This window comes from Notolepis coatsorum (assembly GCF_963971535.1).
Source record: "Notolepis coatsorum genome assembly, chromosome: 12".
NCBI classification, from domain to species: Eukaryota; Metazoa; Chordata; class Actinopteri; order Aulopiformes; family Paralepididae; genus Notolepis; species Notolepis coatsorum.
In genome coordinates, this window is record NC_140176.1 from 65,338,669 (window position 1) to 65,362,049 (window position 23,381).

The following is a 23,381-nucleotide window of genomic DNA, read 5'->3' on the forward strand; positions in this document are numbered from 1 at the left end:
GTGTTTGTGGCAGTGTTTGTGGCAGTGTTTGTTCCAGTGGTTGTGGCAGTGTTTGTGGCAGTGTTTGAGCCAGTGTTTAGCCAGTGTTTGTGGCAGTGTTTGTTCCAGTGTTTGTGGCAGTGTTTGTTCCAGTGTTTGTGGCAGTGTTTGTGGCAGTGTTTGTTCAGTGGTTGTGGCAGTGTTTGTGGCAGTGTTTGAGCCAGTGTGTGTGGCAGTGTTTGTTCCAGTGTGCTATGGTTCCAGTGTTTGTGGCAGTGTTTGTTTGTCCAGTGTTTGTGGCAGTGTTTGTGGCAGTGTTTGTTCCAGTGGTTGTGGCAGTGTTTGTGGCAGTGTTTGTGGCAGTGTTTGAGCCAGTGTTTGAGCCAGTGTTTGTGGCAGTGTTAGCCAGTGTTTGTGGCAGTGTTTGAGCCAGTGTTTGTGGCAGTGTTTGTGGCAGTGTTTGAGCCAGTGTTTGTGGCAGTGTTTGAGCCAGTTTTTGTGGCAGTGTTTGTGGCAGTGTTTGAGCCAGTGTTTGTGGCAGTGTTTGTAGCAGTGTTTGAGCCAGTGTTTGTGGCAGTGTTTGTGGCAGTGTTTGAGCCAGTGTTTGTGGCAGTGTTTGTGGCAGTGTTTGAGCCAGTGTTTGAGCCAGTGTTTGTGGCAGTGTTTGTGCCAGTGTTTGCAGGATTGGGGGGGGGGGGGGCACTGAAATCTAAGCGTCCATTTATGCACCTTTTCAGCATCAATTTATGGTGGAAATGTCTTTATTTATGTAAAGGAAAAGACAACATTCAGGTACCCGCTGACACAAATATAATGGAATATAATGCAGTAAGGCTCTCAGGCATTCTGTATTGCTTTCAAATATTGATTCTATAGTTACAGGTAAGAAGCATATTTAAAAGTGTCCCCTCTTTGGGGAGGGCGTAGTCTTTCATATTGGCAAACATTTTGAGGGGGACAAATGTACCTCTTCTAAATATTGAGGGGGACATGTGCCCTGAAACCCCCTAAAATGCCTATATAGTACACACACACACACACACACACACACACACACACCACACACACACACACACACACACACACACACACACACACACACATATTCATGTGTTTTTTGCCTGAGGCTGAGTATTTCATCTTGCATCTTGGCTTTAATTGACCATCACAGACCAACGTTTGGAAACAATCATATCCTAATGTTCTAGTCAGTCGTCACTGGCCTGTCATTGACATAGTCATACTTTCTGTGTTTCACTCAAAGCAATGATGATGATGATGATGCCATGATTGCTTTCCATCGCTGGGACTCTTCTCTTCATCAGTGGGCCCTGGTATCATCATCGTTGACTGCACTTCATCACCTTCGATTGCTCGTCCTTCAATGTCACAGTATATCTGGTAGAGCAGATTACCTGTACGTGGTGGACGTCTCAGAGCGGTGCCCAGAGATGGTGTAGTGGTTAAACAGACCAGTTTAATTTGGACTTATCGTCAAAGTATAGATCGTCTTTAACAAATCGAGTGTTCATGGGTGTATAAAGTGTATGTTTTGGCAGATCTCAGCCTACCTTTTACACTGCCATTGATGTTGAAAAGGGTTGAATATTATGCTTCCTGAAACTTGAAAGTGGCTAGACATGCCTCATTTACCCATGTGAAAAAGTAAGTTGAGCTGATATCAGCTGCAACACACATTGTATACACACACCTACAGTACGAACAGGCTGATCTCCAGTAATGATGAGAAGTAAAATTCTACTGGTACTGTATGGTCCTTTAAGACCCCCGCCTCTGGAACCACAACCACCCCTGCTGGCCTGGGCTCAGATCACTTTCTCTCCCGTGTGTCTCCCCTATCCTGTCTCCCTCTCGGCCTGCGGTCTCGATAAAGATAATGAATGGAAGACGAATGTATAGCCCACTCTCCTTTGAAGAAAGGAATCCGTTGAGTGATGTTTCATTCATGTGATTAAAAGAAGAAGCGAGGAAGCCAGAACGACCTTGGTGAACAAAATGAAAGATTTATTCGCCCATTGATCTCTGGGATTGTTGTGAGGCTGCTGTCCTTGGGTTTGTCTCCTTGCTAATGGAGTAATAACACGCCGCTAATAACGGAGGACGGACTACTTCTTAGTGATGGAGTCAAGAGGCACCTGGGATCAGAGTGCTTATTGGTCGACTCGTTTCATACATAACAATAATAGAAAACTATAAGCACACTGATCTGGGTTCTGTCTGGGGAGGGGGGGTAAAACTGTGCATGACATTTGGTATAAACCACTGTTCTCATATGCCAGCCTTGCACCAGGGGGCAGTGTTGCTACCCAGGGTGCCTGACTAGGTAACAAGTGGATGTCAGCAGCTGGGGTCAGTGAGGTCAACTTGTACGAGCGCATCTGTTGTTAACAAGGAGGACCCTGGAGGAGTGACTCGCATAGTGACATTAATGAGTACTGAGCACAGAGAGGTACATGAGGGGATAGAGTCAGCTGCACTGGTAAAAACCGGGAGCGGTTAAGCGCCTTGCTCAAGGACACGCCGCCGGGGAGGAGCGGGAATCGAAACTGTGAACCTTCCGATTACCTTGACGATCACTCTACATCCTGAGCCACTGTCGCCCACAAGCATCGCATGTGCGGCCCATGAGCCTCCGACAGTACTTATGATGCCATGTCACTTTTTAGTATGCATGTACACTATTCAGTGTCGGGGCGCCAGGCCAGTATGGATACCTAAAGCGAGGTACTATGGCTTCCTGCCTTCCCATGTGACATCGCTGGGGGCACATTGCTTCTGGTCCCGTGCACACGAAGAGGAACAAAGGATTTGGGATAGACTTACCCCCCCCCCCCCCCTCCTTTCTCTTCTTTAATTACAGGGACCACCCCCCTTCATCACGCCTCATCTCCTTCTCTAATGCACCCCCAAAGCCGAGCGCTGACCCCAGAGGAATGCCTGGCTCCCAAAGAAACAGATTCCAGTACCCCCCGCCGCCACCGCCACCCTCCTCATGATACAATGAGTCGGGCTTACTGCCCCACGCTCCTTTGTGTTCTTAAGCCCCAGAGAGAGAGAGAGAGAGAGAGAGAGAGAGAGAGAGAGAGAGAGAGGGAGAGAGACTATCAGACAGACCCTTCTCTCTCATGTCCCCAGGTTGATCGTGATCCTTCCTCATCATGTGTCTTCTGATGAATCTGCTGGAAGCACCGGAGAATCCAGGCATCCTGTATTTTATTCTTAGGCTTATTTTTATTGTTATTCGTGACTTTTGTTTTTTGTCTACATAAATGTTTACTGTTTGCTGTGAGCGATTTGTAGTGCCAAATTTCCCTCGGGATGAATAAAGCATTTCTATTCTATTCTATCCTAACGACGTCCCCTTCCTGTAGTTTTGTTAATTAATCTCGGCCACTGGCCCCCAGTTTAGAAGCGCTCTTTTCCGTACGTCACGTTTTCAGATGATTCATTGCGGCCAATAAAGTGCTCCGGCAGCAGCTCTCGACGAGCCTGACCTTTTACACGGCGAGTGCTTCTTCTCTCTCTTCATATTCCTGACCTGTGGCTCCCGGGCCTCTCGCCGCATGATGTATGATGCCGTTAATGCATGGCCAGCACCGCCGCCGCCGCCACCAGACCCTGAGAACGCTTCAACCTTCCCCAGTCCTTCGCAGGAAAAGCCGTATGCAGCGAATAATAACAAAGTTGTGACCTTGGGAAATGTAGAGTGGATGCTTTAAATGTAGATTGAATGTGAGTGGGTGTGTCTGTGTAGTGTACATGTACGTGAGGGGACCTTTGTGACACGTGCTGGTACTGTGTGTGTGTGTGTGTGTGTGTGTGTGTGTGTGTGTGTGTGTGTGTGCGTGTGCGTGCGTGTGCGTGCGTGCGTGCATGTATGAGTGATAGTGTATATGGACGTGAGGGGACCTTTGTGTCACGTGCTGGCAGTGATGCCAGTAACTAGTTACTCTAATCTGATTCCTTTTTCAGTAAATAGTAATCTAATTTACTTACTTTTTCCAAGCCAGTAATCTGATTACAGTTACTTTTCCAAGTGGCTGTGTGTTACTATTTAGTTACTATCTCATAATGCTGATGATAAGAGAGCCAGGGGTACAGTCAGCTAGACTGGAGATGGGACGTGCGCTTGCACACGCACGCACACAGCCACACACACATGTTTACGTTTATAGCTGATTTTAGAATGGCTTCAGCATGAAGTTAAATCAACTATCCAGTTCGTTTTATAGTGTAATTTGGCTACTTGAGAGAGAGTGAGAGAGAGAGTGAGAGAGAGATTCATGTTACGCGCAACGTGCGGAGTACGCACTGAGTCCGTTGTCTCAGAATGGATTTAGTAGAGAGAGAGAGAGAGAGAGAGAGAGAGAGAGAGAGAGAGAGAGAGAGAGAGAGAGAGAGAGAAAAAACTGTTGTCATTCTTATGTTGTGGCAGCAGCAGGGGGGACGACGACGACTTCGTAACCTAGTTACTTTCGTTAAATCAAGTAATCAGTAAAGTAACTAGATTACTTTTTAAAGGAGTAATCAGTAATCAGATTATTTTTACAAGTAATCTGTGGCATCACTGCGTGCTGGTACTGTGTGTGTGTGTGTGTGTGTGTGTGTGTGTGTGTGTGTGTGTGTGTGTGTGTGTGTGTGTGTGTGTGTGTGTGTGTGTGTGTGTGTGTGTGTGTGTGTGTGTGTGTGTGTGTGTGTGTGTGTGTGTGTGTGTGTGTGTCTGCGCGTGCATATGCACGTGTATGCGCTTCCATAGACTTGTAGTCAGTGGCGTGAGGACAGTTTGCGGAGGAGGAGGGCCAAGTGGCTGGTGATATTCACTTTGATCTCTCTGCTGTAATGGCCAGCCAGCCAGGCAGTGTGGCAGAGACGATGTTTTCTGTACCAAGACGTCCCTGAGAGCAAAAATAATCTTTGTAATAAAATAATGTAACCCTATGTATGTTTGATGTGTGATTTATGGATTGAAATAAAGTATTTGTGTGTGTGTGTGTGTGTGTGTGTGTGTGTGTGTGTGTGTGTGTGTGTGTGTGTGTGTGTGTGTGTGTGTGTGTGTGTGTGTGTGTGTGTGTGTGTGTGTGTGTGTGTGTGTGTGTGTGTGTGTGTGTGTGTGTGTGTGTGTGTGTGTGTGTGTGTGTGTGTGTGTGTGTGTGTGTGTGTGTGTGTGTGTGTGTGTGTGTGTGTGTGTGTGTGTGTGTGTGTGTGTGTGTGTGTGTGTGTGTGTGTGTGTGTGTGTGTGTGTGTGTGTTCTCTCTCCAGGCTCCTGTCCCCTGGGCTTCCTGCAGTGTGAGGACGGACAGCAGTGTTTCAGTGCAGAGCAGAGCTGTGACTTCAGTGAGGACTGTGGCGACGGCACGGATGAAAAAGGTTGCGGGACGTCCTGCTCCTTTGAGGACGGGCGCTGTGGCTGGAAGAGCTCCCTGGCGGACAACTTTGACTGGATGCTGGGCGCCGGGTCCATCCAGAGCATACGGCCACCGTTTGATCACACGCTGAGGGATGAAACCGGTGTGTTGTTGTTCCATTCCATTATTTGTGGAAAAGGAAGTCTTTTGACACGCTGTGTTGTTCTTTGTTGAATTGACAACTTCTGATTGAAAAATATGTGTTTGCAATGATTGAAGATGGTGAGGAAAACCTTAAAAACAATGTTAAACCTCTTAGGTGGGCAATATATCGATATATATATATATACAGTTTCAAAGTGACAACAATAAGATTCTAAAAGGTTTATTTCCTGTTGCAATGTTTACTAATGCAATAGTTGACCAGATATTATTCACGGAGGCGGACAACGGTCTTTGATTAAGGATAGAGTTTACTGACAGAATGACATGTTGCAACATGGCGAGATCTATAGCTTACAACAATGGCCCTATAGCCTAAATCTCTGTAGAATGGCGAGCTAACAATGTATTTTTACAGGAGAGTAGACAAAAACAAGTGGAGCTTTGACGTACATACATAATATGAATTATAGATATGATGTACAGAGATATCTGTATAATGACGTATACTAGTTGAAGGCTATGTGTGAGAGAGAGATGGGGGGGTGCAGATAGATATGTCTGGGTGTGATGCATGTGTGCATGTGTGTGTCAAAGAGAGAGGAAGAGAAGTGTGTTGGTAAATTTACTGTTTTACTGAAATCCCGTGAATCCAGTGATATCTAGGATTGTGATACACGTTTGGAGGTGTAAATCAACGCTAAAGAGCAAGTACATCCGATTTCTCGCAAAATTATTTCTGAAATGTTTTGAGAATGTCAGGTGAAAATGTCCAGACTTCTCGTTACCATGCAGGGCCAATATGATACACATTGATTGGTCATGTGATTTCCCATACTCAAGCAGATATTGTGTTGTATAATTTGAATGCATATTGAACTAAAATATTACTCAGAGATGCATTACTCACACTATTACCCATGATGCCCTCCTGTCGTGAATATTTACAGTCGAGGAATTACAAGCAGACGGAGCATTTTAAAATCGTGTCCACCGAGAAGCTCTCATCGGAAATCTTGTTGTCAGTCGATATCTTGGCCCTTACTCTGCACATCAATGGCTAACAATTGAACCTTGTTGTGCTACATCAACCTTTGACTGATTGTTAATAGAAATTCACGTCCAAATGCAAGTTCTTGGCTGACTGTCAACCTATCCCGCAAAGTGTGATTGCAAATCTGATCAGGAATGTATAACTTATCACAGTGTTGGACAAAATAACAGACACGAGTGATTATACGAGTAATTCCCACTTTATGCGTCACACATAAAGATAAGTAAGATAAGATAAGGCACACAGCACATTCATAACACTAGGAATAGGCATCTTATCTTTGGTAAGAGGAGAAAGCTCAAATGTGCCAAGTATAGCATGCAGGGGCCCGCAGATCTGGAACGAGCTCAACGAGAGTCTGAAACTGTCAAAATCCATCTCCATCTTCAAAAAATCACTGAAAGAGGATTTACTCAAATCATATCTCTAATTAGTAACCAAACTTGGGAATATTATTTGTCTGTATTTATGTATCTATGTTGTATGTATGTAAGTAGGTAGGTGTGTAAGCCTATCCATGTTATATGTTCTGTTTGCCTCTGTTTGTGATCAGGCTCCCTCCAAAAGCTTTAAATAGCTTCTTGGGAGACCTGGCACACTACACATTCCGATGATGATGATACCTTGATGATGATATTTATTGTATTGTATCGTGTGTGTGTGTGTGTGTGTGTGTGTGTGTGTGTGTGTGTGTGTGTGTGTGTGTGTGGTGTGTGGTGTGTGTGTGTGTGTGTGTGTGTGTGTGTGTGTGTGTGTGTGTGTGTGTGTGTGTGTGTGTGTGTGAATAAATTCATTAATTCAATAGAATTAGATATGAATATAAAAATATGAGGAGAAAAGAAACAGTGTGAACAATATAATTCACTCTGAATATAAAAATATGAGGAAAATAAACAGTGTAAACAAAGATGCAGATGGGGGACTGTATGCCCTATCGGTTATATTATACATTACAATAAATATAGGCAATAAATCATTTTTATCTGACTTTATACTATGAGTAAGAGCAAAGTAAACGGTATACACAAGGTACCCTAACTGTCATATGTCATACATTGTAATCCGTGCAAGATCTGTTTTGTGGACAGACCAAGATGCACAGTCCCAATACAGCCCTTTCATTTGGCCTCATCAGTGAAGTTTGCCGAGGCCTGTCCTTACTTTGACCTGAGAGAAGAACTTTTAAGACCTGCATGTCACATATGGCTGTGTGACACTGGGAGAAGTGTCAGTGATTACATGGTGACCTGGAGACGACCCCCCCCACATTCCCCTGTGACCTCACTGTAATTTGTCGCCTACAGCAAGAACTGAGGAAAGATAACTATCAATCTCTCTATCTCTCTCTCTCTCTGTCTCTGGCTCTCCCCCTCTTCTCTCTCTTCCTCCACTGTCAATTTTCCTCTTTCCTGTCATGTTTTCTCTCTCTCTCTTCCTCTCTCTCTTCCTCCACTGTCAATTTCTTCTTTCCTGTCATGTTCTCTCTCTCTCTCTCTCTCTCTCTCTCTCTCTCTCTCTCTCTCTCTCTCTCTCTCTCTCTCTCTCTCTCTCTCTCTCTCTCTCTCTCTCTCTCTCTCTCTCTCTATCTCTCTCTCTCTCTCTTCCTCTCTCTCTTCCTCTCTCTCTTCCTCCACTGTAAATTTCTTCTTTCCTGTCATGCTATCTCTCTCTCTCTCTCCCTCCCTCTCTCTCTCTCCCTACCTCTCAACCTGTCTCCTCTTCAGGTCATTTTGTCTATCTGGAGGCTACGCCGGTGGGACTGAAAGGTGATAAAGCTCATATAAAGAGCTCTGTATGGAAGGAGTCCAGTGCCGTCTGCACACTCACCTTCTGGTATTACATTTCCCACAAGGCCTCGGGAACCATCCGTTTACTGATCAAGGTAATTGACTCATAGTCCCCGGCAATCATCTGTTTGCAAGGTCATTCATTCAAAGCATTGTTTTGCGTCGGCTACAACAACAGTTCTCAACGGGCCTGAAAATTTAAACCTGAGACAAGTGAGTTGAAGCCTGGCCTGCCTTGCCCGAGATAATCACATACAATACTGAAGCCCTGGGATTTTAGAGTCAATCAATTGTTAATAATAATAATAATAATAATAATAATAACTATTTGTATAAAATAAATTCGTAAACTGAAATGCACGTTCCCGTTCATACATTTGCATACAGACAGCTCCTTATAAGGCGAATGAGGCGGTATGCAAAACAACTTGAGAGGTTCACCATATCTGACCCATTCAACAGGAAGCAATTTTTTTTTTTTTTTTTATATTTTTTTTATTATTGCAAAACAAAAATTATTAAAAGTCAGTACTCAACACACAATGCATAATGAAACTTTCAGTAAAGGTGGTTAAAATATATGCAAGTACAGAAACAAGATAAAACAAAATTAGTCTATAATAACATTTTAACCATATACAGTGTATATCCAGCGAAATTACAATTATATAAATGTTAGTATATAATATACCCCTAATACCTATTTTCTAAAACCCTACACACATATGCTCCAGCTCGAACCCCCCCCTCCCGGACCCCCTCTTGGATAGTACCTCCATTATCCCTCACTCCTAACCAGACACTACCATTATAAGCTAGCTTTTATTCTCTCCACCACTTCTAACCACATTGACATTTTGGATTCATTGAGACCCAGAATTCTTGCTGTAGATATTTCTTGATATATCACATCGAGATATGTAAGAAACCACACTTTTCGGCACATTTTTTCCGGTTGAAACCAACGTGATGCGATCAGTTTTTTAGCTACTGTGATACCCGATAAAACCAATCTCTTTAGTTGTGGATTCACTGCAAACTCAAAAACATCATTCAATAGTAATACCGAGGGGTGTACAGGTATATTCCAAGATACGAGTATTGATAATTGTTGGGACACATCTTTCCAGAATGCCTTAACTGGTGGGCAGTCCCAATACATGTGCATAAATGTTCCTTCGTCCCCATTTGTACATTGGGAGCATTTGGAGTCTTGTTTAAGCCCCATTTTGCACAGCCTTATAGGAGTCAAGTATGTCCTGTGAATATAGTTCAGATTGATTTGTTGATGATCCGGGTTCCTTGATGTAAGTCGGACATTTGCCCAGGCTCCTTGCCAATCAAAGTCATTTTCCAGGTCTGGTATATCCCTCCTCCAGACAGTGTCTAGTTGAAGGGTTTCATACGAGGACGTTAGTAATTGATAATAAAAACCTGATACAAAACCTCCCAATGTTTCTCTTTCATAGAAAAATTTGTGGTATCTGTGGTGTTCAATTGGTATGAGTAATGGAACACCGTGAGACCTCAGACAAAGTCGTAACTGTATGTAAAAAAGCCATGTGGACTCGGTGAGGTTAAACTTTGTGCATATTTCGACATAACTACAGAGGCCCTTGTTATTAAAAATATCCCCTAATGAGTGTATGCCTTGCTCTTCCCATATAGGGAATCTTATAGGGCGTTTTCGCATTAAGAGTGCATTGTTATTGAATATGGGAGTGTGATTATGCCATTCTTGAGGGTTAGGATATTTCTTTTGTGTTTCCCGCCATGTTCTGATTGCATGGGTAATTATTGGGCCAAATTCTCGCTCACAATGCTTGATTGAAAGTTTAGTGTGTGCTATGTCTTTTAGTCTCTGTGGGGCTACTATGTTTTCTTCTAATTCTCTCCAAGATACCAAAGCCTGGGGGTCAAACCATATCTTCAGTGGTCTTAATGTGAAGGCCTTAAAATATTGTAAAAAATCTGGAACTGCCATGCCACCGCCTGCTTTATTTCTCTGTGCGGTGGATCTTTTTATGCGAGGTGGTTTGTTATTCCAAATAAATTTGTATGTGGAGGTTTGTAATCTTTTCCAGTAGCCCTCTGGAGGAGGTAACGGAAGCATTGAGCTGAAGAAATTGATTCTTGGTAATACATCCATCTTAACTTAAGGAAGCAATTTTTTGCGACTGATCTAAAAATTGTATTAGATTAGATGTATTGTTATTATACAGCACAAGTACAATACACCATCCAACCAGAGTGGATAAATAAATGCTCCATAAATAAATAAATACATATAAATAAATAAATAAATAAAAACGGCTTAGTGAGGCAGCCTTTCAGCGCACAAGCACACACACACACACACACACACACACACACACACACACACACACACACACACACACACACACACACACACACACACACACGTACTGTATATGTACGAAATGAATCGTTCCAGAAAAGTAGGCTTTGTCAATACTGAACGACTGCACACTTGTCAAGAGCCAATCGCACAGTAGGTTAGGAAATACCGGACCGGTCACCTATCTCTCTGAAAGGTCCCTGTGGCTAAAACCCAGAGTGTGCTCAGAACTTGTAGGTGTGGAGGCACAGGATTTGACCGGCATGTGTTGTGTGTGAGTTGAGGCTCCAGAGTATTGCATACATCTAAAAGGACCGCTCTTGGCAATCTGAAACGGCTAAGCAGCCACTCATCTGGCTCTGCAAATAGATCTAGACGATCTCTAAATATGTGTTCTATGCGTACGGCCTGCCAGAGCTAACTGTTCTAACAGCATCATATAATCCATTTCAGAAGCAGAACGTCAACGCACGCAATAAGTTCTGGGTTTTTTAAGTCGTATTTGGGGGCAATTGACCAACGGTAGGCTTTAAAAAAAAAAATCTCATCTGGGTAAGAGTTTCTTATCTGGGTAATAGTTTCTTATCTTAAAATTTGGTCTTGCCTAAGAGAAAAGCAAAAATAAGAAAACATTGCTGAATCCCAGGTAAGAACAAAATAAGTAAAAATGCTAGTTAAAAATAAGAGGAAATCTGTTCTTATATCGCTTCGTGAATGAGGCCCATTGTCTCCCTGCTGTGCAAACCAATACAGCTGAGAGCAGTGTATCTCAATGTTGGCATTTACTGTACAGTTTGAAACCGTGAAGGCATCGCCATACGCCTGATTCACAGGTTCAAATTCAAGCATATAATTGCCAGCCCCATAGTCAGCAGTCCCCCCTCTCTGCTCCCTCCCCACACAGCTCGGCCGCCCGTGCTAAGCAGCGCTGCACTGCTTTATTACCAGAGAGGACCATTATCATCGTGATGAATGGTGTCTGGCAAAGAGGTTCACAGGGAGGCCTAGCTTGTAGTAAACTTCAGAGTTAAAACACAGTCTCTCAGGGTTAAAAGGCCCTTTTCCTGAGGTCTAGGTCTAAGGTCTTGGGTCTCTCTCACACGCACACGCACACACACACACACACACACACACACACACACACACACACACACACACACACACACACACACACACACACACACACACACACACACACACACACACACACACACACACACACACACACACACACGCATTTACACCCTTGAGCTGCTGAGTACAAGTCTTCTACTGTTAAGGGTTAAGTGTGGGGGTTAAGTGCCTTGCTCAAGGATATTAAGAGGAGGAGGTGAGCGGTCAGGTGGCGTAGCGGAGATTGCGCTTGTCACCAATGCAAGAGGCTGCGGTCTCGACTCCCGGAGTCAGCATTGCTTGGGGCTTGGGCTGATCGCTATACTAACCCGTTTGGCTGGGTTAGGGGGAGGGCAAGTCATGGGTGGGAATCTGGCGTTGTGGACAGTGACGCCTACAGGTCAGGTCTGGGCGCTTGCTCAGCGGAGGCAGGACTTGATGAAGGCAGCATGACCTCCCACGCGTTACACTTCACCAATGAGAGTCCTCGCTGCCGGGTGAAAAAAGAGTCACTGGCTGTCGCCGTGCGTGTCGGAGGAAGCGTGCGGATGACTTCAGGGTTCCCTTGTACCGACCAGTAGGAGAACATGCGCACAACAACCAGGTAGGGGGGGGGGGGGATTGGCACAACGACTAAATTGGGACGGGGAGAAAACAGAGAAAAATCAGAGAAAGAGAGGATAAAAAAAAAAAAAATGATATTAAGAGGTACATTTCCTTACCGCTTCAGAGATTCAAACTGACAACCTGCAAGTCAAACCCTGCCTTGATAATGTTTGATGACCTTTGAACTCATCAACACATGTCAAGTGTGCGTGTGTTGTGTTCCATCTTCTCACCCCCATCAGTGGAGTTGACCCTCCTTGAAGGTCAGATTTTACATTATACATCTATAATCCCAGGGGCAGGGTATCATCTATGTAATGGACGACACATGCACACATACACACACACACACACACACACACACACACACACACACACACACACACACACACACACACACACACACACACACAAAGACGCATGCACGTGTACATACAGACACACTTTTCGCCCTGCCACTCAGAATGCCACAAAATCGATCAAATAGTGATTGTGCTTGGCAAGAGGATGGACATGGTGGATTTAATTTCATATGAAATGTCATATGAAATCAATAACATGGCAGCAATAATAATCAAATTCATGACTGTGATCAATGGGAGTCAGTATGATTATGTATGTATTTTCTAGTAGACATTACAGACAAGGATATTACCAATTCAGCCGTCCTCTTGGCACCACAGGCTGCTGATGGAGCTTATCTCTACGCTGTAGTTATGGTTCTCCCACAGACACACACACCAGGAGATGAACATACACTATAAGCTGTGTTGTACGAGCGTGCTGAGGATAGGACTGGCTGCTTGGTCAGTATCGGCCCTCATCAGCATAATGAAATGATAATTTTGCCAGGTGGGATATATAGCGTCGCTCAACTGCATATAAAGGATAATGACATGACATTAAATAAAGACATGCTGACCCTGTTTGTGCAAATTGCACAAAATGGTTTCCTGTGTGCGCACACAGGCTTCTACACGCAAGGACACTCAATGCAAGACAGGTGCTATACATGCTTGCGCACGTACACACACACACTGATTGATTGAATCAACTCGTGCAAAACCGCTCGAGGTGTCCCTTCCAGGGTTCAGCACAGTTGAGAATAAGCAGAGCCCGCTGTGAAGCGAAGGGGAGCGGGGGAACATTTCAGCTGCTGCAAGCTGCAGAACACAAATCTTAATCCCGGCCACTCAGCCATGATGAGCGCAGACAAACTAGATGGCCGAGAGCCTAACAAGCTGGGGTCTTGAGAGCTGGCAGGGAAGCCGCTGCACACTGTCGGTCTGCCCAGATGGTGGGGTGGGGCTGCCTGACCCGGACCCCCCCCCCCCCCCCCCCCAGTCCGGCCCCGTCCCCTCCTCCGCAGATGTCCCCGGGCACAAAGCACTGGCATGGAGACCAACGTCTGCTTGGATCGTCTCTGCACCAAATGACCAGCAATGAGGCGATCGGAGCAGCAGGGCCTATTAGCGTGTGACATGATTAGCGCGACATGATTAGCACGCTGGATGGCCATGATTCATCACAATCAGTTTTTTATTTCCAACTGGGGGCGGGGGGGGGGGGGGGGGGGGCAGAGAATCTGCAGAATGGTGTTTTCTGACTCCTTGGCCGGCATCGGTGTAGTTCATTGTCCACCAGCGTCCCTGTAAACACAGGGAATGAGGCTGTAGCTGGAGAGAGTTCTCGGTTGGGGCCCGAACAAGCCCATCGGATACAGGCTGACAATTTGGGCTAAAGAAAGAAAGCATATACTATACGGTATATACATGATTGTGTTGGGTTCACTCATAGTTTAGCACAGTAGAGGTTGAGTACTTTATTATCTAAAGATGTTACATGTAACTAAGTTAGAGGGCCGTGTTCACTCATAAAGACAGTCGAGGTTGAGTACTTTGTTATCTAAAGATGGTCAGTTAGAGTGCTGTGTTCGCTCATAGTTAAACACAGTAGAGGTTGAGTAGTGTCTTGTGATCTATCACATTTACACTCGCAACTGCAAAAATTATCTCAGAATTTCGGAAGGTTACACTAAAAATGAGCATGTTCCTTATCTGAGGAGCACTTAAAGAATGACTCCCCAAAAATATTAAATGGTTCATGTTCTGTGAATTGAAGGTGAGTCGACAACAGAACAGCTGCCTGCGGCTCCATGACATGAAGAAGCCATGAATATAAATTGGGGTTCAGTTTAAAGCGGGACATTCAATGTAGAAAACGAACCCTCAAATTGAACTGATAAGCGCCTCAGTTGATATCACACAGAGACATCAAGGATGAGCTATGCTGGTATCATACGCACGTCAGCCACTACGAAACGTATTTTTATGGATGGAGCCTTTTGCCTACTTTTATCTTTGACATAAATCTGGATATGTCCTGTATGACTATCGAGGTATGCGTACTCTCCCCGTAACAAGATTATCGCTAGCCGGGCCTCTGTGGGCATAAGGTGGAGGAGACTGATTGCATACGGCTCACCCAGGGGTGCATTTTTAATACACTTTCAAACTGCAGAGTAAAGCATGACATTGCTTGTCCTCTGTTTTGAGTAGATTAGGGCCAGGCCTATTCACACTGCAGACTACCGTTGCGAAACTTTCCCCCAACTCCTACCACAGTGAGCTTTTTGTTAAACAAAGTGCAATACCAAGAGGGTGAAGTTTTGCCCGGAGGTTGCCACGTGATGGCATTACGGATTCTACCTTAAGACCCTTGGTTGCAAAATTACAACATCACTTTTAGCTTTTAGCTATTTAAAAAAAAGTCTTTAAATGTTTTTTTTGTTGTTGCACATTTAGATAGTCAATGGGTCCTGTTGTTCAGCCTCACAATGCTATTGGATAGTAAATGTGTTTATACAGTAGGTCCCACATTCTGGCCTCTGAAGTTGATAATGTCAATTTAATTTGGGCCGTACAGGGTTAAGCTTTAAAACGTTTGTGTAGTGGGGAAAAAAAGGTACTGTAGAAAGGAGGTGATGTTTTCTTTCATAATGAACACATTCTGTTGCCTGCGTTTTCAACGGGCCCCATGGTCTGGCTTGGTTTTGCATGAATACATTTTTACAAAAATCTATTATTTTCAGAAGAAACATAATATCAATCAACGTGTCACGATGTGACTTGGTAAATCTCCCACAGACGCTCCTCCTGGGCGTCTCTACATCAGAGAACCTGCGGTGAAAACTCTGGCCTGGTGACGTTCTGTACAGTAACCAGGGTTCTAAGTCCCACTCATCATTTCATAGCCTTATTAGTCATGATTCGATGCCTGGGTGGTATCATGGGAAAAAGACAGAGAGGACTTACCAAGCAATACACTTTGGTCTTTGACATTTAATGCGTTCCATATGTAGCACGAGAGAGTGATACATTAGCGTAGCGCTGGGAGAGCACAGGGCCAGGTTTCAGACGGAATAGCAGGTTTGAGGGTGAGGGCACTCGGTACTAAAGTATGATGTTATGCTAATGACACTTCAATAACTCTTTTAAAAGGCCCTCTCTCTGCTGCTCAACAGTAGGAGAATGTCCAGGCAGTTAGACTCAGCCCTGCTCACCCACACGCTCTTCACTCTTTGACGTGTGACTTGGTGATACTTTCGAGTCTTTCTATTAGATTAGATTAGATTAGATTCATATTTATTGTCATTATACAGCACAAGTACAGTACAATGAAAACAAGTTGGGCATCCAACCAGAGTGCAAATGTAACAGTAAAAGTGCAATAGTACTCTACAGTGTACAGGTGATTAAACTGGGTAAAGAATACATTTGTACTACTGAGTATAGTGCTAATCAGATGTATGTACAGAGTTGTAGTATACTATTAATATGTACAGTGATACAGGTATAAAGACACTATGGTAGTAAGGCATGCTGGCCAGCAGTGTAACTAGTGAGAGTAGGTAAGGGATATGTACAGATATAGATATAGTACTGTATCTACAGATATGTAAGTTATGTCTTTTGATGTTTCCTGAGAATAATCACTGCCGTACAGCCTCGGTTCTGGTTCGAGAAATTTTTCTAAATACTTGACTTGCTGTGACATTGATTGATTGATTGATTGATTGATTGATTGAAAACTTTATTAACAGATTGCAGAATGGGTACAGTACAGTACAGCTCAATACATACAATTGTTAAGGGGATGCAGACCAGAGAAAGACTTTCGTCTTGTTTACATCAGGTCCCCCATTTTCAATTCATCGTAACATATATGACATACATGACATACAGATAGACAGTACTGCTACACTATACATTTATGACATACCAGATTTGCAAATACAGTACTGTTTGTGATACAAAAAGAGTCCAGAAAAAAAGAGTATATACATTTGGCGTAGAACTGTACATTGGATTGGGTAGTGGGGGGTGGTTGGGGGGGGGGGGGGTGGGTTGGTAGGAGGGGTGGGTGGGGTCACTGTACAACTATACAAACAAAACTGTACATTGGAATATTGACAAGACCATACTTGGTAATTTATTGTACATTGGAGGGGGTTGTGTTAGGACATTTACAGGGGCCAGTTTCGAATTGCAGTCTCCCGTAGGTGTTTTTTGAGAGTGTTTTTGAAAGTGGGTAGTGATTCACATTCCTTTACAGCTTTGGGTAGGGCGTTCCACATTGATGTGGCATAATTGCGAAACGTGTTTAGTCCCTTGTTTGAGTCAAATCTGGGTTTAACATGATTTGTGGAGCTCCCTCTGGTGTTGTGATCGTGGTATTCACTGACCTTTGGGAAGTATTTTGACATGTACATGGGTACCTTGGTCGTGTAGTGTATCTTGTAGATCAGACCAGTCGTCTACTCTAAGCCATCCTAGGTTGTCAAAGTGGGCAGGGGTGAGGTGGGTTCTAGGAGTAAGGTCAAGCAGTAGTCTGACCAGTTTGTTTTGAGATGTTTGTAATTTTGTTTTTAGCGCCTTTGAGGTGCTTTGGTACCATGAGGTGCAAGCATAGTCGTAGTACCCTTGAATGAGTGCTCCTGCCAGAGTCTTCAGGGTATTCTTGTTTACCAGTGAGGAGATCCGGTACAAGAATCGAGTTCGTTGGTTGACTTTTTTTATTACATTGGATGCCATTTTGTGACAGGAAAGATTTGCCTCTAGGATGGAACCCAGGTACAGTAGGTAATATCTTCTTTCCTTGTGACAATATTGTCACCCACTGTAACTGAGAAGCCATCGGTCTTGCTGAGTTTGTTATTTGAACCAAAGAGAATGGACTCTGTTTTGCCCATGTGTAATGATAGTTTGTTATCAGCGAGCCATATGCAGATTTTGCCTAGTTCTGAGCTGAGGGTTTTTTCAACCTGTAACTTGTTCTTGTCAGAGACCAGCAGGGCTGAGTCGTCCGCAAACAGGAACAAGTTGCAGTCACAAGCTGACGACATGTCATTTGCATAAATTAGGAACAGTAGCGGACCTAGTATGCTTCCTTGTGGAACACCACAGCTTACTGTGAGGGGGGGGGATAGGGTACTGTTTACCTCCACCATCTGCTCTCTCCCTCCAGGTAGGATTGCATCCAGCTCACTGATAGACTATCAAAACCAATTGCTTTTAGCTTGTCAATCAGAATGGTGTGATTGACAGTGTCGAAGGCCTTTTGTAGGTCCAGCATGACCATGCCGCAGTATTTGCCCGCGTCCACCTCTTGTTTGATGTGGTCGTTTAAATAGAGAAGGCATGTGTCAGTGGAGTGGGATGTTCTGAAGCCAGATTGGAATTCGTAGATTAGATTTTTTTCCGCAAGGTATTTTTCGACCTGTTCGTATAAAAATTTTTCCATGACGTTCGAGATGGAGGTAAGGATAGAAACAGGGCGGTAGTTGCCTGGGTCTAATTTACTGCCTTTTTTGTGCAGAGGGGTCACTCGCAATTTTGAAGTCCTTGGGGACGTGTCCCTGTTTTATGGAGATGTTTATTATGTGTGTGATGACTGGGGTGATGGCGGCTGCTGAGTGTCTGAGGAATTTGGAGGGGATGTTGTCATGGCCAGTGGCCTTGTTAGGTTGGAGGGCGCTCAGTTTTTTTGAGTACCTCATCTGTTGTTACCGTTTCCAGTTTGAAGTCGTCTTTGCGGACCCCTAGGTTCTTGTAGTATGCTACTATGTGTTCTACCCCATAATGCCCTGAGTGGGAGGGTAGCCCCGACTTTTCAGATGTACCGTATCACATCCTTCAGGGTATACTATATAAACACAAGCGGTGTAGTTGAAACAATGGTGCATTATTAATATCGCACATGTCAAGGATGCGTGTGAAACTTCTCCCTCGTCGTCCTCCGCTTCTCCCCAGACAGACAACGCGTTGAGGGAGGTGTGGAACAGGACGGGCCACCAAGGGTTTCGATGGAACCGGGCCGAGGTCCCGCTGAGGAAGCTGAGGAATTTCGAAGTGATCTTCGAGGGGGTCCGCTCCAGGGACGTGAGCGGAGGGGCTGCGCTGGACGACTTGGAGTTCATCGACTGTGCCCCCGGTAAGTGTCGGGACTCGGTACAAGTACATACAGTATGCGATAGTAGTCAGAAGCAATCAATGGCAGAGCAGCTCAGGCGATGGTTGCATAATGTGGAAGAGATTATATTAAACTATTCCATCCGCATTTAAATGTGCATCTCCCTTTGAGTTTTTATTTCCCGTAAGCACACTTCCCTATAGCCTAACTTTGTAACAGCAAAAAATTCTTTTGGCTGTGAAATTGCTTTTGCTATTTTATCAAATCAGAGAGAGAGAGAGAGAGAGAGAGGGAGAGAGAGAGAGAGAGAGAGAGAGAGAGAGGAAGAGAGAGAGAGAGAGAGAGAGAGAGAGAGAGAGAGAGAGAGAGAGAGAGAGAGAGAGAGAGAGAGAGAGAGAGAGAGAGAGAGAGAGAGAGAGAGAGCCTATCAAAGGTCTTTATGCAAGACAGAGGCACAGGAGGTAGAGTAGTAGTCTGAAGGTTCCAGGTTCGATGGCAGCGCGTCAAAATATTGTCCTTTCAGCCGTTGGTGAGTGAACGGGTCAATGTGAGGTACAAGTTGTAAAGTGAGAGAGAGAGAGAGAGAAATGGAAAAAAGAGAAGAGAAACTAATGGAAAAAAAAAAGACGGAGAGTGACAAAGCGGCGACAGCAGTTGACGGATGCTGTTAGATGTTTGTGTTGTGGACAGGTGTTCTACTTTAAGCACGGCTGGCTGACGCATGGGAAGCATGTGGCAACTATCCAGGTTACACACACACACACACACACACACACACACACACACACACACACACACACACACACACATATACTGTGTGTGTGTATATATATACACACACACAGACACAACAAGCAGACAACATGTTCCCTTACAAAACACATGCATAATGTATGAGCTAAATACAGTACAGAGTGCTGTAATGAAATTAACCTTGTTGACTTGCTGGAATCCAGACTCTTCTCTCCTCTAGTTCTGTCATCATGTGGGTTAGTCATCATAGCTACTTACAGTGTCTTTGAAGTACACTGGCATGCACGCAAGTTCACACACGCACAGCCGCGCACACACGCACAGCCGCACGCACACACACACCACACAGAGACATACACGCACTCACTGAAGGAGAGGGGTTTGATTACCCAGCATGCTTTGGTCTGCTGTTTATAGTCTCCTATCTGCTCCTGTCCTTTGGTACAAAGAGGAGAAAAGCTGTGTTTTAATGTTCACACTTCATCACAGCGTGTGCCTCTCTCTCTCTCTCTGTCACTCTCTCTCTCTCTCTCTGTATGTCTCTATGTCTCTCTCTCTCTCTCTCTCTCTCTCTCTCTCTCTCTCTCTCTCTCTCTCTCTCTCTCTCTCTCTCTCTGTCACTCTCTCTCTCTCTCTGTATGTCTCTATGTCTCTCTCTCTCTCTCTCTCTCTCTCTCTCTCTCTCTCTTCTCTTTGTGTAAACAAATCATGGTCAACTTTAGCTGACAAATATGAGATAACCTCTATGCGCTGATGTTGAACACAGATGTTCAGTTTTTCTGTGTGTGTGAGTGAGTGAGTGAGTGAGTGAGTGAGTGAGTGAGTGAGTGAGTGAGTGAGTGAAGTGAGTGTGAAGTTGTGTGCACGTGTGTTCATGCCAATTTGTTAAAAGGGGGTGTGGCAATGGGAGTGGCCTATCACAACATTTACATTTAGTCATTTAGCTGACGCTTTTATCCAAAGCGACTTACAAGTTATGTACGACAAGACAGCAAGAAGGGTACAACTCTATCAGCTGAGTAACAATGTTTATCAAAGTGTTGTGTGTTACAGTGTAGGTTAGTTTATTAGGACAAGTGCATGACAGTAAGGTTAGTCAGGGTTAGATTTTTTTTAATTATTATCATTTCAGATAATGGTTGAAGAAGTGAGTCTTTAGTCGACGGCGAAAGATTGGACGGGATTCGGCTGTCCTAACTGGGGTGGGTAGTTCATTCCACAATTGTGGGGCAAGGACTGAGAATAGGCGGCTTCTCTTTGATGACCCTCCGGGAGTTTGGATAGGAGTGGGTCTGAGGCGGCCAGAAGATGCAGAGCGTAGGGGTCTTGAGGGTGTGTAGTTAGAGACCATTGACCATCACAAAAAGGCACATGACTTCCAAGTGGAGTCATAGACTTGTACAAGTTATTGTGGAAAGGTTGGTCATGAGTCAAAGGACAGCTGATTGACTGTCCATGCTGATTGGTAACAAAGGGGCGTGTCAGTGGGAGTGGCCTGTAACAAAAAGGTGCATAACTTCTAAACTGATTCACGTAACATGAACAAACTTTGTTGAAAGCTTGATCATGGGGCAGACCCCCTTTTGTGTGTGTGTGTGCGTGTGAATGTGGTCGCAGCTCTTGCGGATTAGCCTTTTCTTTTTTTATCCACTTTTTCTCCTCCTTTTTCTATTTTTCTCCATCCCAATTTCGCTGTGCCAATTCTCCCCTCCCCTGTCTTGATTGTTGCTCGCATTTGCCCCCCACCGGCCGGTTGTAGGGAGGATAGAAGCCCATCACATGTCCCCTCCGATACATGTGGAGGCAGCCAGTCACATCTTTTCACCTGCCAGCGCGGACTCTCATTGGCGAGGTGTAACGTGTGGGAGGCTCACACTGCCTCCGCCATTTTCCTGTCTTTTGCTGTGCAGGCGCCCCAACCGACCTGTAGGAGTCGCTGTTCACAACGACCAGACTACCACCCAATTGAGTCAGTATGACAGCCGGCCCAAGCCGGAGGCAACGCCGACAGCCGAATTCGATACCGGTGTCTCTTGCGTTGGTGACAAGCGCAATGTCCGCTGCGCCACCCACTACTGACTGAGTGGTGTGGGCTGGGCTCAATTCAAGAGACCCTCCTCCTTGTAACTACTATGCATAGTAACACAACTAATGTAGACAGAACTGTACTGTCTGCTATTTAGCCAAGGTCGCCACTAGTCATGGTAGCTATGGCAATGGGAATTTGTGGCCTTGTCATAATTGTTGTTTTATTTCATGGAGACATCCATCTTTCTTGTCCCATCCCATGTGCTTAGTGTGTCCCTTTTCCCTGTGTGTGTGTGTGTGTGTGTGTGTGTGTGTGTTGTGTGTGTGTTGTGTGTGTGTGTGTGTGTGTGTGTGTGTGTGTGTGTGTGTGTGTGTGTGTGTGTGTGTGTGTGTGTGTGTGTGTGTGTGTGTGTGTGTGTGTGTGTGTGTGTGTGTGTATGTGTGCATGTGTCGTCCATTACATAGATGATACCCTGCCCCTGGGATTATAGATGTATAATGTAAAATCTGACCTTCAAGGAGGGTCAACTCCACTGATGGGGGTGAGAAGATGGAACACAACACACGCACACTTGACATGTGTTGATGAGTTCAAAGGTCATCAAACATTATCAAGGCAGGGTTTGACTTGCAGGTTGTGTGTGTGTGTGTGTGTGTGTGTGTGTGTGTGTGTGTGTGTGTGTGTGTGTGTGTGTGTGTGTGTGTGTGTGTGTGTGTGTGTGTGTGTGTGTGTTTTTTATTATTATTATTTTTTTCTCCAGGTGCTGTGGTGCCTGCCAGCTGTCCGTCAGTCTCAGACTTCGTGTGCCACAGTGGTCACTGCATTGAGTCCCATCTGGTCTGCGACAACAAGGCCGACTGCACTGATGCATCAGACGAGATGGACTGCAGTGAGTAAAGAGACAGGGCTGCGGCTCCAAGCTCTCTCTCTCTCTCTCTCTCTCTCCTCTCTCTCTCTCTCTCTCTCTCTCTCTCTCTCTCTCTCTCTCTCTCTCTCTCTCTCTCTCTCTCTCTCTCTCACGCTCTCTCTCTTCATGTAAACAAATCATGTTTGATTTCAGACACAAGAAGATAACGTCTGTGGCCCAATGTTGAACAGATTAGACTACAGTTTTTCTGAATGAGTTGGTTCACAGTAAAACACACTGGACACATGTGATATTAACAAAACAAAAACATATTCTCTCTCTCTCTCTCTCTCTCTCTCTCTCTCTCTCTCTCTCTCTCTCTCTCTCTCTCTCTCTCTCTCTCTCTCTCTCTCTCTCTCAGACCATATCACTGGCCTGCCAGGCGCCTGTGACTTCAACATGCCAGAGGACCAATGGGAAGAGACCTGCCAGCTCTCGCAGGACCCGGACGATGACTGTGATTGGAGGATAGGTCAGAGAAGTGAGACACCAGGAACCGGACCCCCTTCTGACCACAGTCCTGGTTAGTGTTTTACTGGTGATTTATTAACCACATTGTCACTCCAATAAACATCCTGTCCAGAGCCACGGTTGCAATGTTTAAACACACAACCCACAACTACCCACTTTTAAAACCACTCTCAAGGAGCACCTACGGGAGACGGCAATTCGAAACTGGCCCCTGTAAATGTCCTAACCCAACCCCCTCCAATGTACAGTAAATGTCCTAACCCAGTAATACACAAGACCCTCTTCTTGGACCAAGTAAGGTTTCGTCGATAATCCAATGTACAG

General features: G+C 44.8%; 1 protein-coding gene across 1 annotated transcript in view; it reads left to right on the forward strand.

Annotated features, from left to right (window-relative positions):
• The window catches only part of malrd1 (MAM and LDL receptor class A domain containing 1), a gene marked incomplete at both ends in the record, with an annotated part of 129,163 nt that overhangs the window by 59,723 nt on the left and 46,059 nt on the right, over positions 1-23,381 (forward strand). The window contains 5 exons of the mRNA XM_084325849.1: positions 5,260-5,508; positions 8,286-8,443; positions 18,738-18,918; positions 22,440-22,568; positions 22,948-23,109. Coding sequence (XP_084181975.1) covers positions 5,260-5,508; positions 8,286-8,443; positions 18,738-18,918; positions 22,440-22,568; positions 22,948-23,109 — 879 coding nt within the window. The remainder of the gene's footprint in view (positions 1-5,259; positions 5,509-8,285; positions 8,444-18,737; positions 18,919-22,439; positions 22,569-22,947; positions 23,110-23,381) is intronic.